The following is a 20,594-nucleotide window of genomic DNA, read 5'->3' as shown; positions in this document are numbered from 1 at the left end:
AGTATTAAAAAGCCTTTTGGCGCGCCATAAGATAGACCCCGCTTTCGTTGTCAACTTTCCATAATTTGTCACCAAAGTTTTAGTTTTGAAACTTTATTTTGAAATCTTGTAGTAATTGTACCAGAAATTGAATTGACTACCAGAAAGTTGTCCGATCAATAAAACCTTTCGAATCGATTTCCTATGATGGTTCTCTAGGACACATAACATGTCAAATTTCAGCAATGCATTATTCTTCTGTGCTCAATTGTAGGGGGATCACTTTGCAATCTTTCGGGAAAAATCACCCCAATCCCATCTTATCTTATGAAATTTTCTTGAAAAAGTGCAAAAACCTTCATTTTAAAGGTTGTTTTTTTGGAAAATCACTTAATATTGACCGCCCTACCCCCATTTTATGGATTTTCTCCCAGAGTACGCAGCTTATGGGTCCATTACATAAGCTATGCAGAGTACCATCCCTTGCTCATTCCACCCCCTCTACAATTAAACAGAAAAGTAAGGAAATAACTTGTTTTTTATGGACATCATGGCACTAGTACTGTCTATGTTTCGCATGCTAAAGATTGCTATTACTGAATCTAAAAAACAATCATTAGATTTGATTATAATTACTTGATCTGAAACCGCATCATTGTTGTTCAACCTTTTTAGGTTAGATTTTAAAAAACATATTTTTAAAGTTATACCAGAATATACTCTAAGGGAGCGAGATTGAGGATATCAACGAGTTTCCCCAAAATTTCAAGGGGCTAATAATAAAGAAACGCTGTCTTGGTATTTTCTAGACCAATCAAAATCAAGAGTGTACAAATTTGATCAATGCTGACGAAGCCAGTCGTCCAATTCAATACTTTTTCAATAAGTGCCAGCAACCACTTGACCATTAGCCCCGCCTTCAGCCCAAAAAGGAGAGGTAGCAAGCCATGCCTTGGGGAGTGGGTGACTAAATCCAACTTGGAGCAGGTTAGAACCAAAAGCATGTTTCAAAGTAAATATCTTTTATTTATCTATTTTATATACAAAATTAATAATAGATGATATTGTTTTTCAATAAATGATATAATAATATACAACAGTAACTTAAGACAATAATTGCAATCATTGTGCAAACATTATTTTTATCACCCATATTTTAAAAACATACCTTGAAAGTTTTTTTAAAATATCGTTATTTTAATTTCAAAATTGCTCTTCTACGTTTCAAATAAAAAAAAAACCATTGCTAATCCAAAATACTTAAAATGCTAAAAGATGATACAAATCTATGGTCATAAGAAAAATTAAACCCAGAGGACATTTCTGATGATATTTCAAGAGGAAAACGACCTCAGTGACAATCATTGCAAGGACAAGGTCTGACTTTTCCAGGGTATAACATATAACACCATCCAATCCTGGTAAAATCAATCCTTTCAATGCAGCTATGGGTTTAAATAGGTTAACCCAAAATTAATTATAATATATAAAATTTTCATGGAAAAGGATACACTTTCTGCTATATCAATCACAAAAAAAAAATACAAGTATGCCATATTTATACAGCCAGATACAGCCCATCGAATTGATTATGCTCTCATTCAAAGAACAGGCATATTTTCCTTATCAATAGCTTTTTCAAAACTAAAAGGTTGTAGTTTGTCTTTCTTTATGTCAGTACTAGCATCATCAACATTAGGGTTATTTAGTACTAAATTAATACTCTTGTTGGATAAAGGTCTGCGCTGCTTATTGACAGTGTCATATTTTATTGAGCTTTTCATTTCACTTGATTCGTTATCCACATATGGCTTGAATAAAGCTTGTTTCAAACAAAGCGTTTTTGTTTTTATTAGATGCATTACTTTTCCGGTTTCGTAACTTTTTCACATTTTTTTTTTTATCTTTGATAAGTGGAGACAATTCACTATTTGTTTTGGAAGATATCGGTGACTCGATTTCGTCAATGCCCTTTGGAATATCATCTTCCAAGTATTGTGCATCCATTTCTGGTGTAAGATTTTCATTGCTGATGTCTTCACTTGTGTCATTTTGCTTTTCGCTGATTCTTATGGCTGACAGTTTCTCATTAACACTGGAGAGAGGAGAATCTTCAAAGCCAAGATTGTCCATCTTAAACCTAAAATGGATAAAAAATAGAAATTCAAGGTTTTTTTTTTTGAATACAAAGAGTGATAATGTTTGCTTATTCATCAATTTTAATTTACAAGCTTTTTTAATATTGCTTCTTGGATCAAAAGTCACAGCCCTCAATTTTGCCCATTTTTTGCTATTTTTTAGCCTACTTTTGAAGAGCTGTAACTTTTGCTCTAAAAAAGCTATGAAAGACTTGAAAACATATCTGAAATCAGTGAAGTTCCAAGTTTCAGAAAAATATAAATCAAAAATATTTTCTCAAGAGAAATGTATGAAAGGTTGCAGACTGTCAATTTTTTTGGAACAGACTTAAGATACAAATTTTTATCAGCAAACTACAATCAGTCACAAAAGGGAAATTCACCGGGGTGTTTTGAAACCACAATCGATTTGTAAACGCTCTAAAGTAGGTTGGAAGGGTAGAGTTTTAACTCTGAGTTTTCACGCTAGACTTAAGACTTATGACCTTAGGATCTGAGGATCCAAAAGTTCAAAAATGGTCCAGTAGGGCTTGAAATATAGCCTAGAAACCAATAAATCCCTCCCAGATCGAAATAGTCGATAAAATTAAGTTGAAGGCCTGAAATTGACATTCTCGCTCGATCTTCAATTTTCGAAAAATGGTAAATTAGCCAAAAGTGCCAATATATTATGGCACTGATTGTAGCTATTAAAGGGTATTTATGTGTCAGACATAGTTGGAATACGTGCTTTTTTATAAGAATAGTGTACTTTGGATGAGGGTCAAGTATTCTTAAGAAATTGCCAAAATTGAGGGTGAAATATTCTTACAGCATCACATTACTTTTATTAGACTTTTATGCAAACTGATACAAACACAAAAAATGATCAATTCGAGAGTTTGAGACTTTTGTGTGCACATTGGTAGCTAAAATTATATTTCTGCCTTTAAAATTTCAAATCAAGCCTATCAAAAACCCAATTTTTTCTCTGTTAAAATCAAATACAAAAGGACTGTATTCTTACCCTATCAAAATCTGTTAAACCCTAGAGGTATTTCAGGGCTTGAAATAGCGGTCGGACATCGGACATTGTCCGACCCAAATAGCTCCTTGTCCGACCAGAAAATCATAATTTTCAAGCTAAAGCAACACTGATCGGACATATTGTCCGACCCACTTGAAATCTTTATTTTGAGCCTTGGTATTCTTACAATTTGGCCAATTTTCACCTTGGTATTATTGTACCTTAAGGGAAGAATATGCAATTTTGGCGAATTTGTCTGAAATCTGCCAAATCTAAATTCCCGCCAATTTTCACAATTTTCCCCTGATATCAATGTTTCATCCTAATTTCGGATTTTAAAATCCGCCATTTGGTTAAATTCCTTACGAAAAGACTTTTTCAGCCATCCCGCCAAAATTTCTTCACTTAAGGTAGAAGATAATTCTGGTTTGAGTAAAGAAAACAATTTAAGTTGCTTTCATACTCAAAGTTTCATGCCATCCAGGATGGCAATCTTCAGTGAAATAAACTTTTTATAAAAATCTTTCAAATGATTTTTATTTTGAAAGACCCCATCGGATTTAGGACTACTCACGGTATACCTGTATTTTCACTTACTGTTAAATATCTTTGACAATAAATTTGTTTTGATAACTCCACTGAACTCCACTAAGCTTATCAATCATACTTTCTGTCATAATACTGGCAACTGCTCTAACTTGGGACTATCTGACAAAACATGGGACAGCAATTCGGCCACCATTTCACCAAACCTCCAAAATCATTTGATTTGAGTTAAGGAACGGCGAAAAATACACAATTTCTCTTTTGATTTTACAGTAAGTGAAAATACAGACCAGATATGCAACAGTCTCATGTTTGGACCAATCGTCCCAAGTTAGAGCAGTTAACGGCATGTCACAATAACTTTCACTGATAGCATGCCCTTTTTAATTTTCAAAATGACTGGATGCCGATAGTAGAGAATTATTATCTTTTAATACGCTGTTCATTAACTCCAAATCAAATGACTTTGGAGGTTCGGTGAAATGGTGGCCAAATAGCCATCCCATGTTTTGTCAGATGGTCTCAAGTTAGAGCAGTTGATGGTAAGCCATTTGTGGCACATTATTTTCCAGAAGATATTCTTAAAAAAAAGGTGTCTATGGCCTTTTCTGTCACTCTAAGGCTCTTCAAAACATGAATGAAAGATATGCCAATTGTTTGTGATAAAAAGAAACACACAAAACAATTTCACAGTGGCCTGCAAAATCTTAACCCTTTTTGACAATGCATTTTTCTAACATTATTGAATGATTTTTGAAGGAATTGCTTGTTTATTTTCCTTTATATATTATAACTGAACTAATCGAACTTTGTCAAACTTAATCGAACGACAAAAGTTCGATTAAATTCTTTAATCGAACTTTTCAAAAGTCGCTAAAATTGTGAGTATTCGATTAAGTTCGACAAAACATATTAAAGTTCGACAAAGTTCGACAATGAGACAAAACCAGATTGACACCAAACGGTGTCAATCGAACGAATCGAACGCCGAATCAATTGAACGCAATTGAACACAATCGAATAATTGCAATTCGATTGTCGAACGCAATCGAATATTACCCAGGATTTGCCATTCGATTGCTTCAAAAACATTCGATTGTATTCGATTATGTTCGATTACGTTCAATTGATTCAATTTTTTTAGATTTTATTTGCTTTAATGCTCTAATGGAGTGATCCAATTTATTTCAATTGCAATCAAACTCATCGAACATACTCTCGGGTACCTAATAGCCGGGGGGGTTGGAATAAGCGGGGGGGTTGGAAAAAATCTCAAAACTTAATAAGCGGGGGGGGGGGGGTTGGAATAAAAATGTCCTGGGTGGAAATTTTTTGAAAAGGAGGCTAATACAGCTAAATTAGGACAAAAAAGGGAACTTTCAAAAACATTTTCCCAAAAATTAATAAGCGGGGGGGTTGGAATAAGAATGTCCTGGGTGGAAAATTTTCGAAAAATTAATTAGCAGGGGGGGGGGACGGCTATTAAGTACCCGTGAATCGTAATCAAATGTAATTGACAATCAATTGAAGCAATCGAACATAGTCAATTATCAATTGAACCAATCTAACCTTACTCGAACACAATCGAATATTACCCAGGAATCGGCCGTTTGATTGAGATTCGATTACGTTCGACAATCATATCGCAATTATTCGATCGCGTTCGATTACGTTCGATTGCGATTTTTGTTCGATTGCGATTTTTGTTCGAAGTTGTTCGTTTGACACCGTCTGGACAACAAAAAATGACCTCCTTTGGGTACTAACCGTGGACGGCTCCTGGGGGTCCCGGGGGTCCAATTGGTGCCCACTGGTGAGGGGGATGTGAGGGTACACACCTGCACCGGTGGGGGTCCTTCAAAGTTCCTCAAAGCGTCGTCAAAAGCCGACAAAAATTGGAAAATTGGGAAAAATGACCTCATTTGGTACCATCGTGGACGGCCCCTGGGGCCCATAGTGTCCACGTGGGTTGGTTCCCCCCACTAAAAATCAAAATTTTTCTCCATTCCCCCCTCTTTTATTTCCCCCACCATATTTCAAAATTTTTCGGTCCCCCCCTCTTTTTTGAATTCCCCCAGCTATTTGAAGATTTTGCGGTTCCCCATATGGTTAACATAAAAATGCCTTAAATCAAGTTTGAAATTTTGGAAAGCTTGAAAAAATAGCCTTGAAAGTGCTGGAAAAATGAAATTGTATTGAAAAGTTGGTTTATCCCAAAAGATTTGCTGATTTTATTGCTTAGGTTTTGCAACAAGATCACCTTGAGATCAGTGAAGTTCCCCTAGTCAAAATCTCCTAAATTTATGGTTTTCCCCCCTCTTTATTTTCCCCCAGCAAATTTCAAATTTTTCATTTTCCCCCATACTTTAAAAAAAGGGCCAAAATCAGCCTCCCCCCCCCCCCTTTATAAAGGGGGGGGGAGGACACTATGTGGGGGTCTCGACCGGGGTTCCGGGGAGTTGATTTCAGTAATCGAACTTAATTGAACTTTGTATTTTGAGAAATTTGTGAGTATTCAATTAAAGTTTAACAACCGAACTTAGTCGAACATTAATCGGCCAACAAAGTTCGATTAAGTTCGACAAAGTTTGATTAAAAATACCGTTCGATTGGTTCGATTAATTTACGTCTGGTGTTTAACACTAATTTTCTTGAAATCTAAAAATTTCCAAAGAACAACAGAACAAGTCCTACCGTGAGATTGGGTAACTTGCATCAGTGGAGGCTAACATGCATAGCCCTCAAATGAAAGACCTGGCTGGTCATTAAAATACAACTATGCAGCGTTGCGCGCAGCTCTACTCTACCATTTTTGTTTTGATTTAACTTTATATTGACCAGCCAGGTCTTTCATTTGAGGGCTATGCATGTTAGCCTCCACTGATGCAAGTTACCCAATCTCACGGTATTTCATTGGAAAGAAGAAAGATAAACTTACATTTTGACAAATCATTTATCAAATTCAATTCATTAGATCAAAAGTTAGCTAAGGCTCAATTGAATAAAGAAGTGCTTGAAAACGTTAAAAAATTTACCTAGTATCTACCTATAAGTAGTAGTATCAGTTAAATATCTATACTATGAGCATTACCTCATTTTGGGAGTGCCAGGCTCAGGTATAGAAAAAACAGGTGTTCGCTCGTATCCAGAGGGAGGTGAACGTGGATCTTCTATTTGATCGCGAAAAACAAGAGGAGTTCGTTTTACATCATCAATTGCAGGAGACCTTGGATCGTCACTCGTTGAGGATACCAAATTGCCGTATTTTTCAAAGTGTGGAGTTGCAATTTCAAGACTTTCATCTTCCTCTTTAGCTACATAAGCACCCATTCTGATTATCATAAACAAGTTACAAAATGCAAGAAATCCACCTGGTCCTGCTGGTCACTATACTGCCGCGATAATACAAACTTTTGGTCCAATGTTTTGAATTTGAGTTTGAATTTCCTCCAGCAAAAATTTGACCAATCAGATTTTTGTGGCTAAAAATAAGCCAATCAGAATTCGCGATTAAAAGTCGTTGACTAGCCTATAGACTTTCGAATAAATGTAGGCTTATCATGACGTCAGAATCAAAACAAATATGGCGGATTTTTTCGAAAGTGAAAGTCAAAATTGATGGGAAATCTGCATCGCTGTATGTTGGTAAAAAAACCATAGTCATGCAAGTTTGCCTTTTACAGGCAGATATTGTCTGAAATGTTCATTTCTCTGGGAAAAGAAAATCCTTGTGATAGCAAACAATCATTACAAAGGAATTTTGAAAAATTCAAGAAAAAGAGAAAAGTAAGGAAAATACTTTTTGTTCTTAGTCAGTCTAAGTTACAAGCTTTTAAACTGATTTGATTTGATTTTCAATTTTGATGTCTTTCTTTTTTATGAACTATTTACATTTAAAAAATCCTAAACGAAAAACAACCCTATGAGGCTTTCAAGTTCGAAAACTCCTGGCCATTCCAGAAAATTTTTGTTATGCTACCCCCGTCGGACGACGTGCATTTTTTCTAGCCTCAGAAATAATTTTTCTTTTCCAGTGGTGGTCAGAAATTTCAATAAAAATCCATGTATTTTTGCAAAATGCATTGGAAATTTAATTCAATTGCCTTGGAAATTCATACATTTTCTTCTTTCGCTTTGGAAATTTCAAATTTTGATGAAAACGTTTGCCCTCTGAAATCCTGTGTCGTCCGCCCCCCTGTTACACACAAATTCTGGAATGGCCCTATAGACGATAGATAGTCCCCTGCCCAGTTGGCGACCGGTCTAGTTGGCGACCGAACGTCTTTGAACCCAGAAAAAGTCATACAAAAACAAGCCTCTGAAGAATTTCTTATGTAGTTATAGGTAGTTTATGTGCTTGACCTATTTCCCGTACTGTGTAAAAAAAGTTCTAGAAAAGAACAAGTAGAATCCGAAAGATCCAACTTTGCACGGAAGCACACGAAAAACCCGGTTTTTTCGAAAAAAATAAACAATGCAATGGCTACCAGGCTACTGTGGACAAAAAAGTTTTGTAAGAAAAAACGCTTCAACTCCCACTCCAAAAAATACTGTCCAAAACGATGAGTATGCTAGAAAGCATTTCTGTAAAATTCAGCTGGATACAGTTTCCTTTGTCTGAAATATTATTGATAAAGAAGTTGATGCAATCAGTTTCGAAATTAGACGTCCTGTCTGCAACCAACAAAATCAAAAGTAAGAAAAAGAAGACTCTACTTTGCGATCAAAACATTCAGTATAGACTTAAACTTGTATATCAAGATTACGGGATTTCGAGTACGGGTTGATTTTACTTTCGTTTTGAGTGGTTTCATTTTCGATTCCAAGCCAACATTTTAGCAATGGGGTGCTCGCCCATAGTTAGGCGGTCATCGAAAAAATGCTCTGTTCGCGTCGCAACGGGTGTTAAAAATGCATGCGGGTGGACGGGCGGTCAAAAACATTCCCGGGTTTTTTTAATCACGCCAGTAACTCAGGGGCGGGGTGGTAACGCGAGCAAAACAATTTTCGATGGTTGTCAGAGCAATTGAGAAAAAAGCTATACTTTAAAAGAACAAATTGCTTTTCCCAGATTTTTTTCCGCATCTCCGCACCGGAAAATCATCGGAAAATTTGATGCGGGCGGGTGACGCGAATAGAACAATTTTTTGATGACCGCCTTACAGAGGTTTGTGCAAAAAACTAAACATAGAAAATTTTCCAGATCCCCCATTTTGATTAATGCAATTAAAAATGAAACTTTTCTATAGTTCACTTTCTTGCACCTATTCTTCAAAATAAAAATATTTAAGATTTTAATTTCTTCTTTTATTCTACGGCACTTTGTCGACAAACTAACTCTCGCATCAAATTCCCGCCTTCTTCAGTAAATTTAAGATGAGAAAAAACCTAAGCTACGGATCACAAATTGAAACAAATGTATGAAGGGTGGGATTTTACAGCCGCCTGTGTTGCAAGGCACTGAGAGGCCACGGGGTGCCAAAATAAAGGGCCGTGTGAAATGCGGCAATCTCATTGGTGGAAATTTGCTAAACAACTGCGAAGGAGCGCCAGGGGAAGCAATCAGTAGAAGAAACCACTTTCGTTTTTGTTGAAGATTTCGATATAAAGTTCTCTTACAGGGATTACTTGTCAAATTGTTGTGTCAACTTGTCATCATTGTATTTTCGTAAAGGGAAAGATAAGAGGTAAGACTAGCCTAGTTTCTAATCCTGATATGGGAGTTTAAGTTTAGGCTGACATTCCAGATGCGGAGAGAAAAAAGAAGACCTTACATTGCGATCAAAACATTCAAGGGGCATGTCCGCGGTCTTCAACTTGGCAGCTCCAATGCAAAGTTTCTAGCTTCGGTTTGAAATAACAAAGGAAACCGGTATATTGAATCTCCGGATAGACATAAAAAATTCCCGCGTTTTTATTGAATGAAGACTCTCCATAGACCGCCACTTTCAGAACAAAACAAAACCAAACTTTAGAAAAAAATGGCAACTTGAAGAAAAATTCTGAAAAAACATGCTGAAGAGAAATGTGAGCTTATTATAAAACAAAAGAACAAGTGTAAAGAAATTTAATACGGGAAAGTTTATGAGTTTCTTTATCATCCTTATCAATTTATATGACCTAACCTGCAAGTAGAGCACTGATTTTCTCTTTTAAGCAATTGGTCGCAGACTGGTACGTCGGTTGGGAATTGGGCACTAGTACCGCTCGCTTCGAAAGTTTTTTATTCTAAGAAGATTGCCTCAAATAACAAATCAAAACAAACACGAAGAGCATGTTAAAAGTTGTCTAACCGTTGGTCGAAAAAGGATTTTCAAAAAAGTAAAAAGTAAGTGAAAAATTTGAATAAAAAAATTTCGGTTGCTCTAGCTATATCAGGATTAGAAACTAAGCTAGTCTTACCTGTTTTATCTTTCCCTTTACATCAATACAATGCTGACAAGTTGACACAAGACATGTATACATGTACATCGACAAGTAATCCCTGAGAGAAGTTTATATTGAAATCTGCAACAAAAACGAAAGTGGTCTCTTCTACTGATTGCTTCCCAGCGCTCCTTTGCAGCTGTTTATCAAATTTCCACCAATGAGGTTGCCACAATTCAAACGGCCCTTCTTTTTGGTACCCTTGGCCTCTCAGTGCCTTGCATGACAGGCGGCTGTAAAATCCCACCCTTCATATATTTGTTTCAATCCGTGATCCGTGGCTTAGGTTTTTCTCATCTTCAATTTACTGAAGAAAGCGGGAATTTGATGCAAGAGTTAGATTGTCAACAAAGTGTCAAAAAAAATCATTGAATAAAAGAAGAACTTAAAATCTTAAATATTTTCATTTTGAAGAATAAGTGCAAAAAAGTGAAACATGGAAAAATTTCATTTTTCATTACATTTATCAAAATGGGGGATTTGGAAAAATTTTCTATGTTTAGTTTTTTTGTACAAACCCCTGTATAACTATGGGCGAGCACCCCGTTGCTAAGATATTTGCTTGAAATCGAAAATGAAACCACTCAAAACGAAAGTAAAATCGGCCCGTACTCAAAATCCCGTAATCTTGATATACAAGTATAAGTCTATACTGCTAGTCAGCTGATCTGTGTAGCTAAAGCATCCATCCCACATGTCCCACTAGTCGGACACCTTTAGTCCAGCAGTTCAGTTAAGGATTATTGCAGATTAGGATACCTCTCAGCTAATTAGGAAAGTAGTATCCAAATCAGGAGATTTAGGTTTGCTAAATAGGAGAGCAGACATTTCGACCAAAATTTTTACAGCCATTTGCTTCAATGTGATCTGCCAAAACTAAAAAAACTTTTTCTTCATGAAGATTTGCACCATTGACCAAAATTTCAAATGATCTCTCTGGTGGGTTCCTTGAAAATAAACATCGCCATGAAGTTAAGAATTAATGAAAGGCGTATTAAAAAAGTAGGCTTTAAAATCGAAATATGAAAAAAATCTGTATTGGAACACACGCGAATGTCTGGAGCAAACAAGACCAAATTAGTAGGCAAAACAATGGAGCGTTTGACGTCACACGCGCGGCAAGATACACAATCGTTATTAGTTAATCAGAAGATAGGCAGTTAGGCGGCAGTCGTTCTCTAATTCTCCAATCAGCATCCAGTCATTTTGAAAAAAAGGTAAAAAGGGCGCGCTATCAGTGAAAGTTATCGTGTCATGTTATGACAGAAAGTATGATAAAGAGATTTAACAGTAAGTGAAAATACAGGCCAGATATCGACCAATCGTCCCAAGTTAGAGCAGTTGACGGTATCTGCCTTGAGCTATTTTCCGTACCGTGGAAAAAGAATTCTAGGAAAGAACAAGTAGAATCCGAAAGGTGATTTTTGTTTGAAGCGATCTTCTTGAATAAAAAACTTTTAAAGCGAGCGGTACTAGTGCCCAGTTCCCGACACCGACTTACCAGACTACGACCAATCACTTAAAAGGAGAAAATCAGTGCTCTACTTGCAGGCTAAGTCATATAAATTGGCTTGGGTGATAAAAAACTTGTATTGTATTAGGGTTGCAAAGCGACCCAGACTTAACCTCAATTTGCAAGTTGCTAGCAAAATAAGAAACACTCCAAATATCCCTAAAGAGACAGGGTCCACACACACAATTTTACACAGTGTTTGCTGCCTGCAGATTTGTTGTTGATTGGCTTGAAAATCAGTTATCTTGTTTAATGTTTTTCGACAAATTTTATTATCTCTAAATGACTCTTTCTTTTTTTTGAATATGCACGGTAAGTTTTTAGTTGTTTATAACTAATAACAGCAGCTTAGCAGTTACTTTCTCAAGTCAAAATAGAGCTCTCCTCCCCGCACGTCTAGTCAAAACCCGTCTCGTTGGTTGACTTTATTTGATACTTGATACTTTAAAAGTCAAGGATGATGAAAAGGTCCTTGACATCACCATTTATAAACTAAATTCTTTCCATGTAACAGTAAAACAAACAAACAAAACCAAGGAACCAATGTCGTTGTCTTATGCTAATGATGAATCTAAGAAGTCCTACAGTCCTGTGCAGTATTTTTTATCTTTACTTAATTAGAAATAATCATCAAACTTTGACATTCTGTGAAAATCAGTCTTTTGCATCAGAAAATTAAACTCATCATTATTGTTTTAGAAGGAGCTATTTCACACAATGGAGGGTTCTTCAAGCAATACTTATCGTACTGAAGAAGAGAAATTGGTTCTGAGATCAAAATTTGTAACAATTGCTAAAAAATACATTGGAGTACCTTATAAGAAGAAATATCACGAACCTAGCTGTAAGAAAAAATTGTACATATTCTTTTAAATTCCTCTTTCTGAAATCATAAACTCTGTCCTCTGCTGAAAATAATAATTTTTACGGCTTTCAATTTTATTTGAATCTGTGTGTACAGGCTTGAGAGGCAGTATACTTCTTTCTGTGTAGTCTTTTTTTTTAGCTCATTTTATTTTTCGTTTAAAACTGTGTATAGTACATTGCTTTAAGATGCGTTTTTGTGTTTTTGATATTTTCAAGCTCCAGAATATGATTCTGACTTGTTTCTCGATTGCTGTGCACTTGTAAGACGTGTTCAACGTGAAATGCAAGATGATTTTGGCTTTCGACTCGGTCCTGGAAATCAAGCGTATCAGGTAATAAGGAAGATCTATCCTTCAGATATTCATCCTTTCACATAAAAGATTCTTTCAATAAATAGCTAGTTTTTTTTTCTTCTTGAGTTTATATATAAAAACTTGACAGCAATTTTACAGACAGCCTCTTTCGTCACTAATACTAAACAAGACTAATGTAATTTTTATAATCTTGTCATTAAAGGCCCTGTTCTTTACTTAGAAATAAGATTCTTAGAAATCTTCTTTCAAAATGTTAGGGGCTCCCTGCCTAACGGTGAGGTGGCCCAGTCTACCTAAAGGCCGGCGCAAATGCATCCAACATTTGGATGACAAGTCATTTGTTCAAAAACGTCAAACATTTTCATCCAATATGATTATGCAAATAACGCATCCAACATTGAAGCCGACATAAAGTGACGTCAATCTCATAAGAGATGTTGGATGAAAAGTTTGACGAGGATCAACTTCATCCAACATGATATCCAATATTTTTCTTAAAAAGTTGCAATTCTATGACTTGCGCAAATGAACCCAACAACATTGTCTTTCTCTTTTTGAATTCTTCAGTACGATGTCTTACCAGAATGTATTGATGAACAGAATATGGAAGAAGGTGATCTAGTCTTCATTTCTGGAACTTACTATAACGAAAAATGTAAGTAAATTTTAAAGTAGACATTCCTGAAATATAGAAACGAAGAACTTCATTTCAAATTTAACGTCGGGGAAAAGTGACAATGGCATCCCCGGATGACTAGATTCAAATTTTTCTGATCCATTGGTTTATGGCTTCCCAACATGTTCATTGCCAACCCTTTTATTTTACATTGATAACCCAGCAATCTAGGACTTTTAGACAGCCTTTTGGTTGTTTTCAATGGTTCCACGGCCACTTGGCTCGGCTATCTATGAACTGATCTGATCCCCTTGAGGCGCTGATACCTTAGACCACTGGGCCATCGTTCATTTTGAGCCAATCATTATGTTATACTTCCTTTTGTTTCGAAAGAACGTGTATTAGATATCAAAATATTGCTTTGTACTTTCAGCCAAAGCTTATCCACACAATATGGTCCATGTAGAGATCTGGCTTGGTGATGGCGAAAAAACAATTGGCGCCCGATGGAAAAGGGGAAAGTAAGTAAGTAAAGCCAGCTCTCCTTATTGGTGGGCACTCAACATACAGACCAATTTTAATTTTCCCTCGAAACCCTGGCTGTGTTTCTCTTTTTTTTCTTTTTTCCTCACTTTCCAACAAGAAAACCAAGACTGACTCTGGGTAGATACGAAAGGTCACTCACTTAGACTAAACCACAGACAATCAAACTATTTCTAACCTGGAAATAATCCTCTAAAAATTCAGCCAAGAAAAGCAACCGAAAGATCACGAAGAGTGGAATCATAAGTATTCAATTTTAGCTTCGTTTCTTTTTAGGGTACAAATACACGATTCTTACCAGTTCAAAGCTGAGAGTTATCATAGCATGAAATACCATTTTAAAAGTATCGATTCATGGCTAAATGGTATATGTAAAAGGTATGAAAATATATTTTCACCAACCGTTTATTATCTTTGCCATAATAATCATAATTTGAGCTAGATTATCCTATTTTTTCTTTTCATAACTTGACCTGTCTCACAGCCCCAGTAGAACTTCTTCCCACAGTGGGGATAAAAAAATCACGTGGGATGGGCGTGGAATTTTTTCGATTGAATTTTAAATGGAGATGAAAACAAACTCAATTTTCCAGTGAGCATGAAATTGAAGGGTGTTTTTTGGCCAAATTTCCAGTGGGATTGTCTGTGGGGGTCCCAGGGGGTCTGTGACACAGACAGGGGTGTATATATGGTTCTTTTAACATTAATGATAATTATAATGACAGTCGAGGGTGGTGGTTGAAGAAATCCCCCAATGACTGAATAGTTGTAGATTGCTCATTCAAATACTTTCAAATGTTTAATTCCAAAATGGTTGTTGATTTTTTCAGTTATTGTGATGAACATAAATGGGAGAGAGATAAACCCATCGGTAGACATGATTCCAAATATTCAATCTTCTCCATCAAAAGCACGTGCACGACTACGACTACGACCACGCCCATGGACAAAGAAAGGAAAAATTACGACGATGAGGAAGAAGAAGAGCAATACGCATGCGCAACATCTGATGATGAAGATGAAGAAGAAGACACAAAAGATTTCAAAGAGAGTAAGATTTTCATTTTTTATTCAGAAATTATTCCGGAGCATTATTATCATTCAGTAAAAATATGGTCACTCGAAATGTTGGTTGCTTGTTTGCCAATTTATTTTTTCCCATAGCTGTGTGTAGTGTAACAGGTAGGTTAATACTTGTTACTGATAAATTAATTTCCAAGCTTTCCAAACAATAAATTGACAACGAATATTTAAGGGGTTCGCTTTTAACTTTAATCTTTTCCCTTAGATTCTTTTCTTTATCTTTAAATTCACACTCTTAGTTACAATATAATTCTTATTCTTCAATTTCTCCAACTTCCAATTTCTTCTTGTGACTTTTCCTTGTGTCCTTCCTCTCTCTTCTCCAATCTTGACCTGATCTCTTTTTGATTTCTTCGGCTATTTATACCTTTTTGATGTTGTCTTTTTTGCTTAGGTTTCAAAACGTTTTTCTCACGTTGGTTCAAAGTCCAATTTAGAAAAGCTTCTAGGAAGAGTTTTCTTGCTGATTCTTCAAAACGTTCCTCCCACGTTGGTTCAAAGTTCAATTTAGAAAGCTTCTAGAAAGAGTTTTCTTGCTGATTCTTCAAAACGTGTAGAAGTCGTATTTTAGCTATAGAAATGTTTTTTCTTGATGGAGGTTTACTTTTTATGTCTTTGTTTGAAGTCTAAAACTTTCCTTTTACGACATACGGGTTAATGTTTTTTACATGTTTATTTCTACTGATTTTTGTATCTATTACATACCATCCCTCTTAGACTGACGGTCCCCGTCAGAAGAGAAAATGAAAAATAAAAATACGTCAGAAATATGTTGTCACGAGTACAAACGGTACGTTAAATAAAATATTAAATGATTATATAATCACGTCTAATAAACAGCTTTTCTAATTCTATAATATATCAGCTTATAAAAGTACCCAGTAAAGATCAAACAAAAAGACTCTTTCTCTACCACCGAAGTTCATGTTGGTCATATCTTACTCAAAGAACGTAAGATGAATGTTAATGAAAAACGTGCTCTGAATGTTATTGATAACTGGTCGCCGATGGTCGCCTTCGTTAACACGGGTAACGTTGTTCAACAGGATCCTCCTGGCTTGGTAATGGTCTGTTGAACCGGTAAAAGTAAAGTCTCTATGTCTACGTATAGCTTCCAACAGATGTGGTCGAAAAGATGATGTGGGTGTGTTAAAAGATGGTGACTGCGATGTTATTGCCGTAGCTCTTGCGAAGGATATTCTTTCCAACCCTTAACTACGTAATCCCAACGATCACCACCGTAACGTGTTGCAAGGTGTTGTGCATAAAGTTGTGTCAATAACTGCACCTGCATAGCCAAATGCATGTTATTATATGTGAGCAAGGTTTGATCTCCCATGGTTTGAGGCCTTGCCAAATTTCCTTCTAATAAATTCAGGCCATCCTGCAGGGTATGGCCTTCTGGAAAAATGTTGTACTGCTCCTCATGTTGTTGTCGAATCGGGCGGCCAGCCATTACATAAAATTCAAAACCAATAAAAGTGTATGTAAAGTAAATTAAGTTAATGATAAATCAACAAATTCCGGTACTACATCTGCTGTGAGAGTGGCCACATATATAAATAGGGTGGGCCTTTTTGACTAACTATATTTTTTAATTTCTGGCTTCGAAATTTCATTGTCTTTGAAGGACTAAACATGTTTTATGTGATTATATTGTCCCATATTTTTGGGTGAAGTTTGTTTTTGACACTATTTTCAACTTTTTTTTTGTGACATTCGAGTCTCTCAAGTCAATGTTCTAATTATTTAAATTCGACTTAATTCTGGGTAAGATTCATTTCTTCCCACGAACTTAGTCCACTGCAGTGTATGGCGAAGTAGGTTTTTTACTGTTTAATACATCTGGGTACAATATTCTGATGTTCTTCTCACCTTGCTGAGGGCGGGACAAGTTAGTATTATGATATTTAGTCTTTGATAATTCCAATTGACGTGCGTCAAGTCCGTTGTCATTTATAGCGACATTTTTCTCAGGAACATCATTTTTTGCCCTATTACACAATAATAGAATTCGTTTTCGTAGTTCAGGTTTTGTGAAGAGGATATATGCTACAGCTAGAACTAATAGGCATATTACTACTGTTCGTAGTATTCCTCCAAAAATAGAATTGAAGAATCCTCCTGCCCCTTTGCCTGCTCCCTCCAATGCCTTTCCTGCTGCTGGTAGAATTATACTAGATGCGTTAGCTATTGATCCTACCACAGCTTTGTCCAAATCTCCCACACCGTTAAGTCCATCTTTAATGGCTGTTCCAAGAGATTTTACAATCTTTGATGATGAATCCCCGATTGCTTCGATTGTTCTTCCCAGGGCCATTCCTAATCCTGTCATAAAGTTTGAATCTGATTCCGTCTGTATAGCTTGGTGTAGGTCTGTTATCGTTTGGCTGGTAAGTGAGACTACTTGTAAAACTGAGAATTGATCAAGTTTCGGGGGGCGTGGTTCGTATAAGCTACTGTCGAAGCCTTCGATCAAATCATTTTGATTGAACGGCTTCTTGTTAATCATGTATGATAACTTTGCAGGTACCATTTTTCCAGTTGGCCCAATAACGTAGGCTTTATTGGTTTTATCTATAATATAAGTTCCTGCCGGTCTGTTGGAACAATCTATTTTGTGACTTTTGTGCAAAAGAGATCTACTTGGTAGATTTAAGAAGAACAATTTGCGAGAATACGGTATATATACAGGGAAATGATGATAGCACGTGTTGTTATGCATACGGTTCCAAGCAATCGTGTAGGATGAAATCGCAAAGCATTGATTTATGCCGATGGCATCACCTGAAATTTCGTATGAATTCCCAATTTGGCTCAAGTAATTTGTACTGCTATCCGGGAACGTACTGAGCACCCATTGTTCCAACTTCTGAATCCGTTGTTCGGTTTTGCATATTGTATTCCACGTGTATATGAGGTTTAAACGTTCCGTTTGATATAAAGCCGCTAGGTGAGCCTCAACCAGTGACCAATGTTCGTTATTTGGGATATACTTTCTCATGTTTTTTGTATATTCCAGTATGGTATCGAGTGTACTTTTAGAAGCTGCTTTCTTCTGGATCATATATCCGTTGTCTAAAAGGAATGTGCCTGTTCTTTTCATTATGATAGTGCCACCTATTTTCAACTCTCTGACGAGTATCATATCTCCCATCATCTTTACCGTGTGTATACCTTTTGAGTGGAATACCTTATCATCTAATGGCTTTGGAACTTCCCAGAACAGTACCGACCGTGGATCTTCCTCTGGAACACATGAAGTCTTTGAGTATTTACATCTAGATTTAGTTATTGCTTGATGGAGATCTTTTTGCCCTCCCACGATGTAAGCTTTGTACTGAACAATTCTGTAATGTACGAAAATTGCTGTCTTTTTCGCCATCCATTTACAGTTGTATTTTTCAGAGACATCAAGTTCCCAAACACTTGATCCATCCACGGGCTTTAATCTAAAGTCCTCGAAAGACTTTTGAGCCCATGCCTTTCTACATTCTGCAGCATCCGTCGTTAGTATATTTGTCTTCCTGTATTTCTTCTTTCCTCCAAAAAATTCCTCGGCGCATGTAAGCGTTGCTCTGAATTTTGAGCAGTGGTACACTTGGACTGGAGTATACTTTGGAGATTCGTGTAGCACTTCTGCTTTAAACGTTTGTATTCCTTGTGTTGGATAATCTTTTGGAACCGTGCAGTTTTTAATATCCGGAAAGCGATATATTCCTGCTGGTTTGACTCTAGAGCAATCAAAGACTGGTCCCAGCCTTATAGCTTCATTTCTTGTGATCCAATTCAATAGCAACAGCAGTATAATCGTTGTACCATTTATGTAATTTGACTTGTAGCTAACTTGCGTATTGATGTTATTTATGGAAGGTCTGTTCCCTCTGATGTACCTATCCAGCAATTCTTGGTCGAGTGAATTCTTTTCTTCCCAAGTAGAGTCTTTCTTGTCGTCATGCCATCTCACGAGGTATTCCATTTGACCTTTCCGTCTACGGTGTTTAATAATTTCATCTTTTCGTTTTATGTATGTATCGTTTTCTGAGTCTGATTCTGCCTCGTCAGATGATTCATCTGAAGACCCGCTTGAGTCTGCAACCGCGTCTTGGTCTTTATAATACTTTTTCATTCTGTTTACATGTATTGGAGATTTCATGTCTCGTCCGTTCATATCCGTTAGTTTATATAACACGTCCGAGAATTTTTCCTTGATTAAATAAGGACCCATATACTTTGGGCCTAATTTTGGGCTAAGTCCCACATCTCTTTTGAGTTTTGAAATTAAAACCATGTCTCCAACGTTGAATGTTTTTGGTGCCGCGTTCTTGTTGTAATAAAACTCCATTCTTGCATTTTGTTTCGACGCCGTGTCCTTTGCCATTTGATGTGCTAGTGTTAAGGTCTTGACAAGCTCTTCCTTGTATTGTTGTTGGTCCTTTGGAACTTCTTTATCTGGCAACAAGGCTACATCACCTGGAAGGCGTGGTTGTCTTCCATATACTAGAAAGAACGGTGTTTCTTGGGTTGAAGATGAGGGTGTGGTTCTTATTGATAGTAACACCCCCGGAAGATGTAAGTCCCAATCCTGTTGGTTTTTATCCACATACATGGATAATCTTTTTACAATAACTCCGTTTAGTCTTTCGCATTTTCCATTCGTTGCTGGATGATATGATGATGTGTTTAACTTCTTTGTATTTATAAGTCTACATACTTCCAGCATTAGCTTAGAAATGAAATTTGTTCCCCTATCTGACAGCATCATTTCTGGAGCTCCGTGTCTGCATATTAATTCATCCACCAACGTCCTGGCCAGAGTCCCTGTCTCAGTATTTGGCAAAGCCCATGCTTCTGGCCATCTGGTGAAATGATCTATTGCCACTAGGATGTGTTTGTTCCCTCTCTTTGTTAATGGAAAAGGCCCACAGCAATCTACTGCGATTCTCTGGAATGGACGTCCTACCTCTGGTAAGTGCATCAATGGAGCTTTTTTGGATCCCATTAAAGGTTTCTGTGTGCTACATTTGTCGCATTCTCTTATCCACTGTTTGCAATCTTTCAAAAGTGATGTCCAGTAAAATTTGCTGTGTACTTTGTCGAAAGTCTTCTGAACGCCAAAATGCCCTCCTGATAATTTGTCATTATGGGCTAGGTGCAGTATTTCGGTCTTCAAAGTGTCTGGGACTACTAGTTGAAGGAAAGTATTTGTCTTCCTTCCTGACTCAGGCACATATATGTGATAGAGCAAGCCATCTTCATCGATAATGTAGTTTCCACTTTTTGAGATTGTTGTCTCTGGATTTTCGTCGTTCTCATGTATTTCTTCGAAAACTAGATAGTGTATTAAATAGCGAAGTTGCTCATCGTTAGCTTGTAGATCTGATATGGATGAAGCATTTCTCATCTCTTCTGTAAGTGCATTGACCAGCAACGGGTGCCTAGAGATAACGTCAGCATTGCTATGGATTCTCCCTGGACGATGCTTAATGTCGAAGTTGTATTGCTGTATCTTCATTACCCACCTCGCTAGTCGTCCTTTCGGATGCTTTAGATTGAGCAACCA

At 36.7% G+C, this 20,594-nt stretch overlaps 1 protein-coding gene and 1 long non-coding RNA gene across 4 annotated transcripts in view; one reads left to right on the top strand and one right to left on the bottom strand.

Annotated features, from left to right (window-relative positions):
- Nucleotides 1-980: 980 nt before the first annotated feature.
- LOC136797568 (uncharacterized) lies at nucleotides 981-7,076 on the bottom strand. The gene is made up of 2 exons (XR_010845267.1): nucleotides 6,761-7,076; nucleotides 981-2,119 (listed from the first exon to the last, which is right to left on the bottom strand). It is a non-coding gene; the product is annotated as an uncharacterized lncRNA (long non-coding RNA).
- A 231-nt stretch (nucleotides 7,077-7,307) lies between these two features.
- LOC136797565 (protein polyglycylase TTLL10-like) overlaps nucleotides 7,308-20,594 on the top strand; it is a 33,457-nt gene continuing 20,170 nt past the window's right edge. The window contains exons 1-7 of one of the 3 annotated variants that reach the window (XM_067054149.1): nucleotides 7,308-7,455; nucleotides 12,308-12,452; nucleotides 12,692-12,807; nucleotides 13,357-13,444; nucleotides 13,839-13,926; nucleotides 14,225-14,326; nucleotides 14,779-14,999. In XM_067054149.1, coding sequence (XP_066910250.1) covers nucleotides 7,369-7,455; nucleotides 12,308-12,452; nucleotides 12,692-12,807; nucleotides 13,357-13,444; nucleotides 13,839-13,926; nucleotides 14,225-14,326; nucleotides 14,779-14,999 — 847 coding nt within the window. In that variant the 5' untranslated portion in view covers nucleotides 7,308-7,368. Of the gene's footprint in view, nucleotides 7,456-9,878; nucleotides 9,998-10,650; nucleotides 12,205-12,307; nucleotides 12,453-12,691; nucleotides 12,808-13,356; nucleotides 13,445-13,838; nucleotides 13,927-14,224; nucleotides 14,327-14,778; nucleotides 15,000-20,594 lie in introns of those variants that run through there. The other 2 variants (XM_067054150.1, XM_067054151.1) reach the window with 2 other exon arrangements.

This window comes from Clytia hemisphaerica, unplaced genomic scaffold (genome assembly GCF_902728285.1).
Source record: "Clytia hemisphaerica strain Z4C2 unplaced genomic scaffold, Clytia hemisphaerica genome assembly, whole genome shotgun sequence".
NCBI classification, from domain to species: Eukaryota; Metazoa; Cnidaria; class Hydrozoa; order Leptothecata; family Clytiidae; genus Clytia; species Clytia hemisphaerica.
This window is presented reverse-complemented; position numbering and strand designations above follow the sequence as displayed.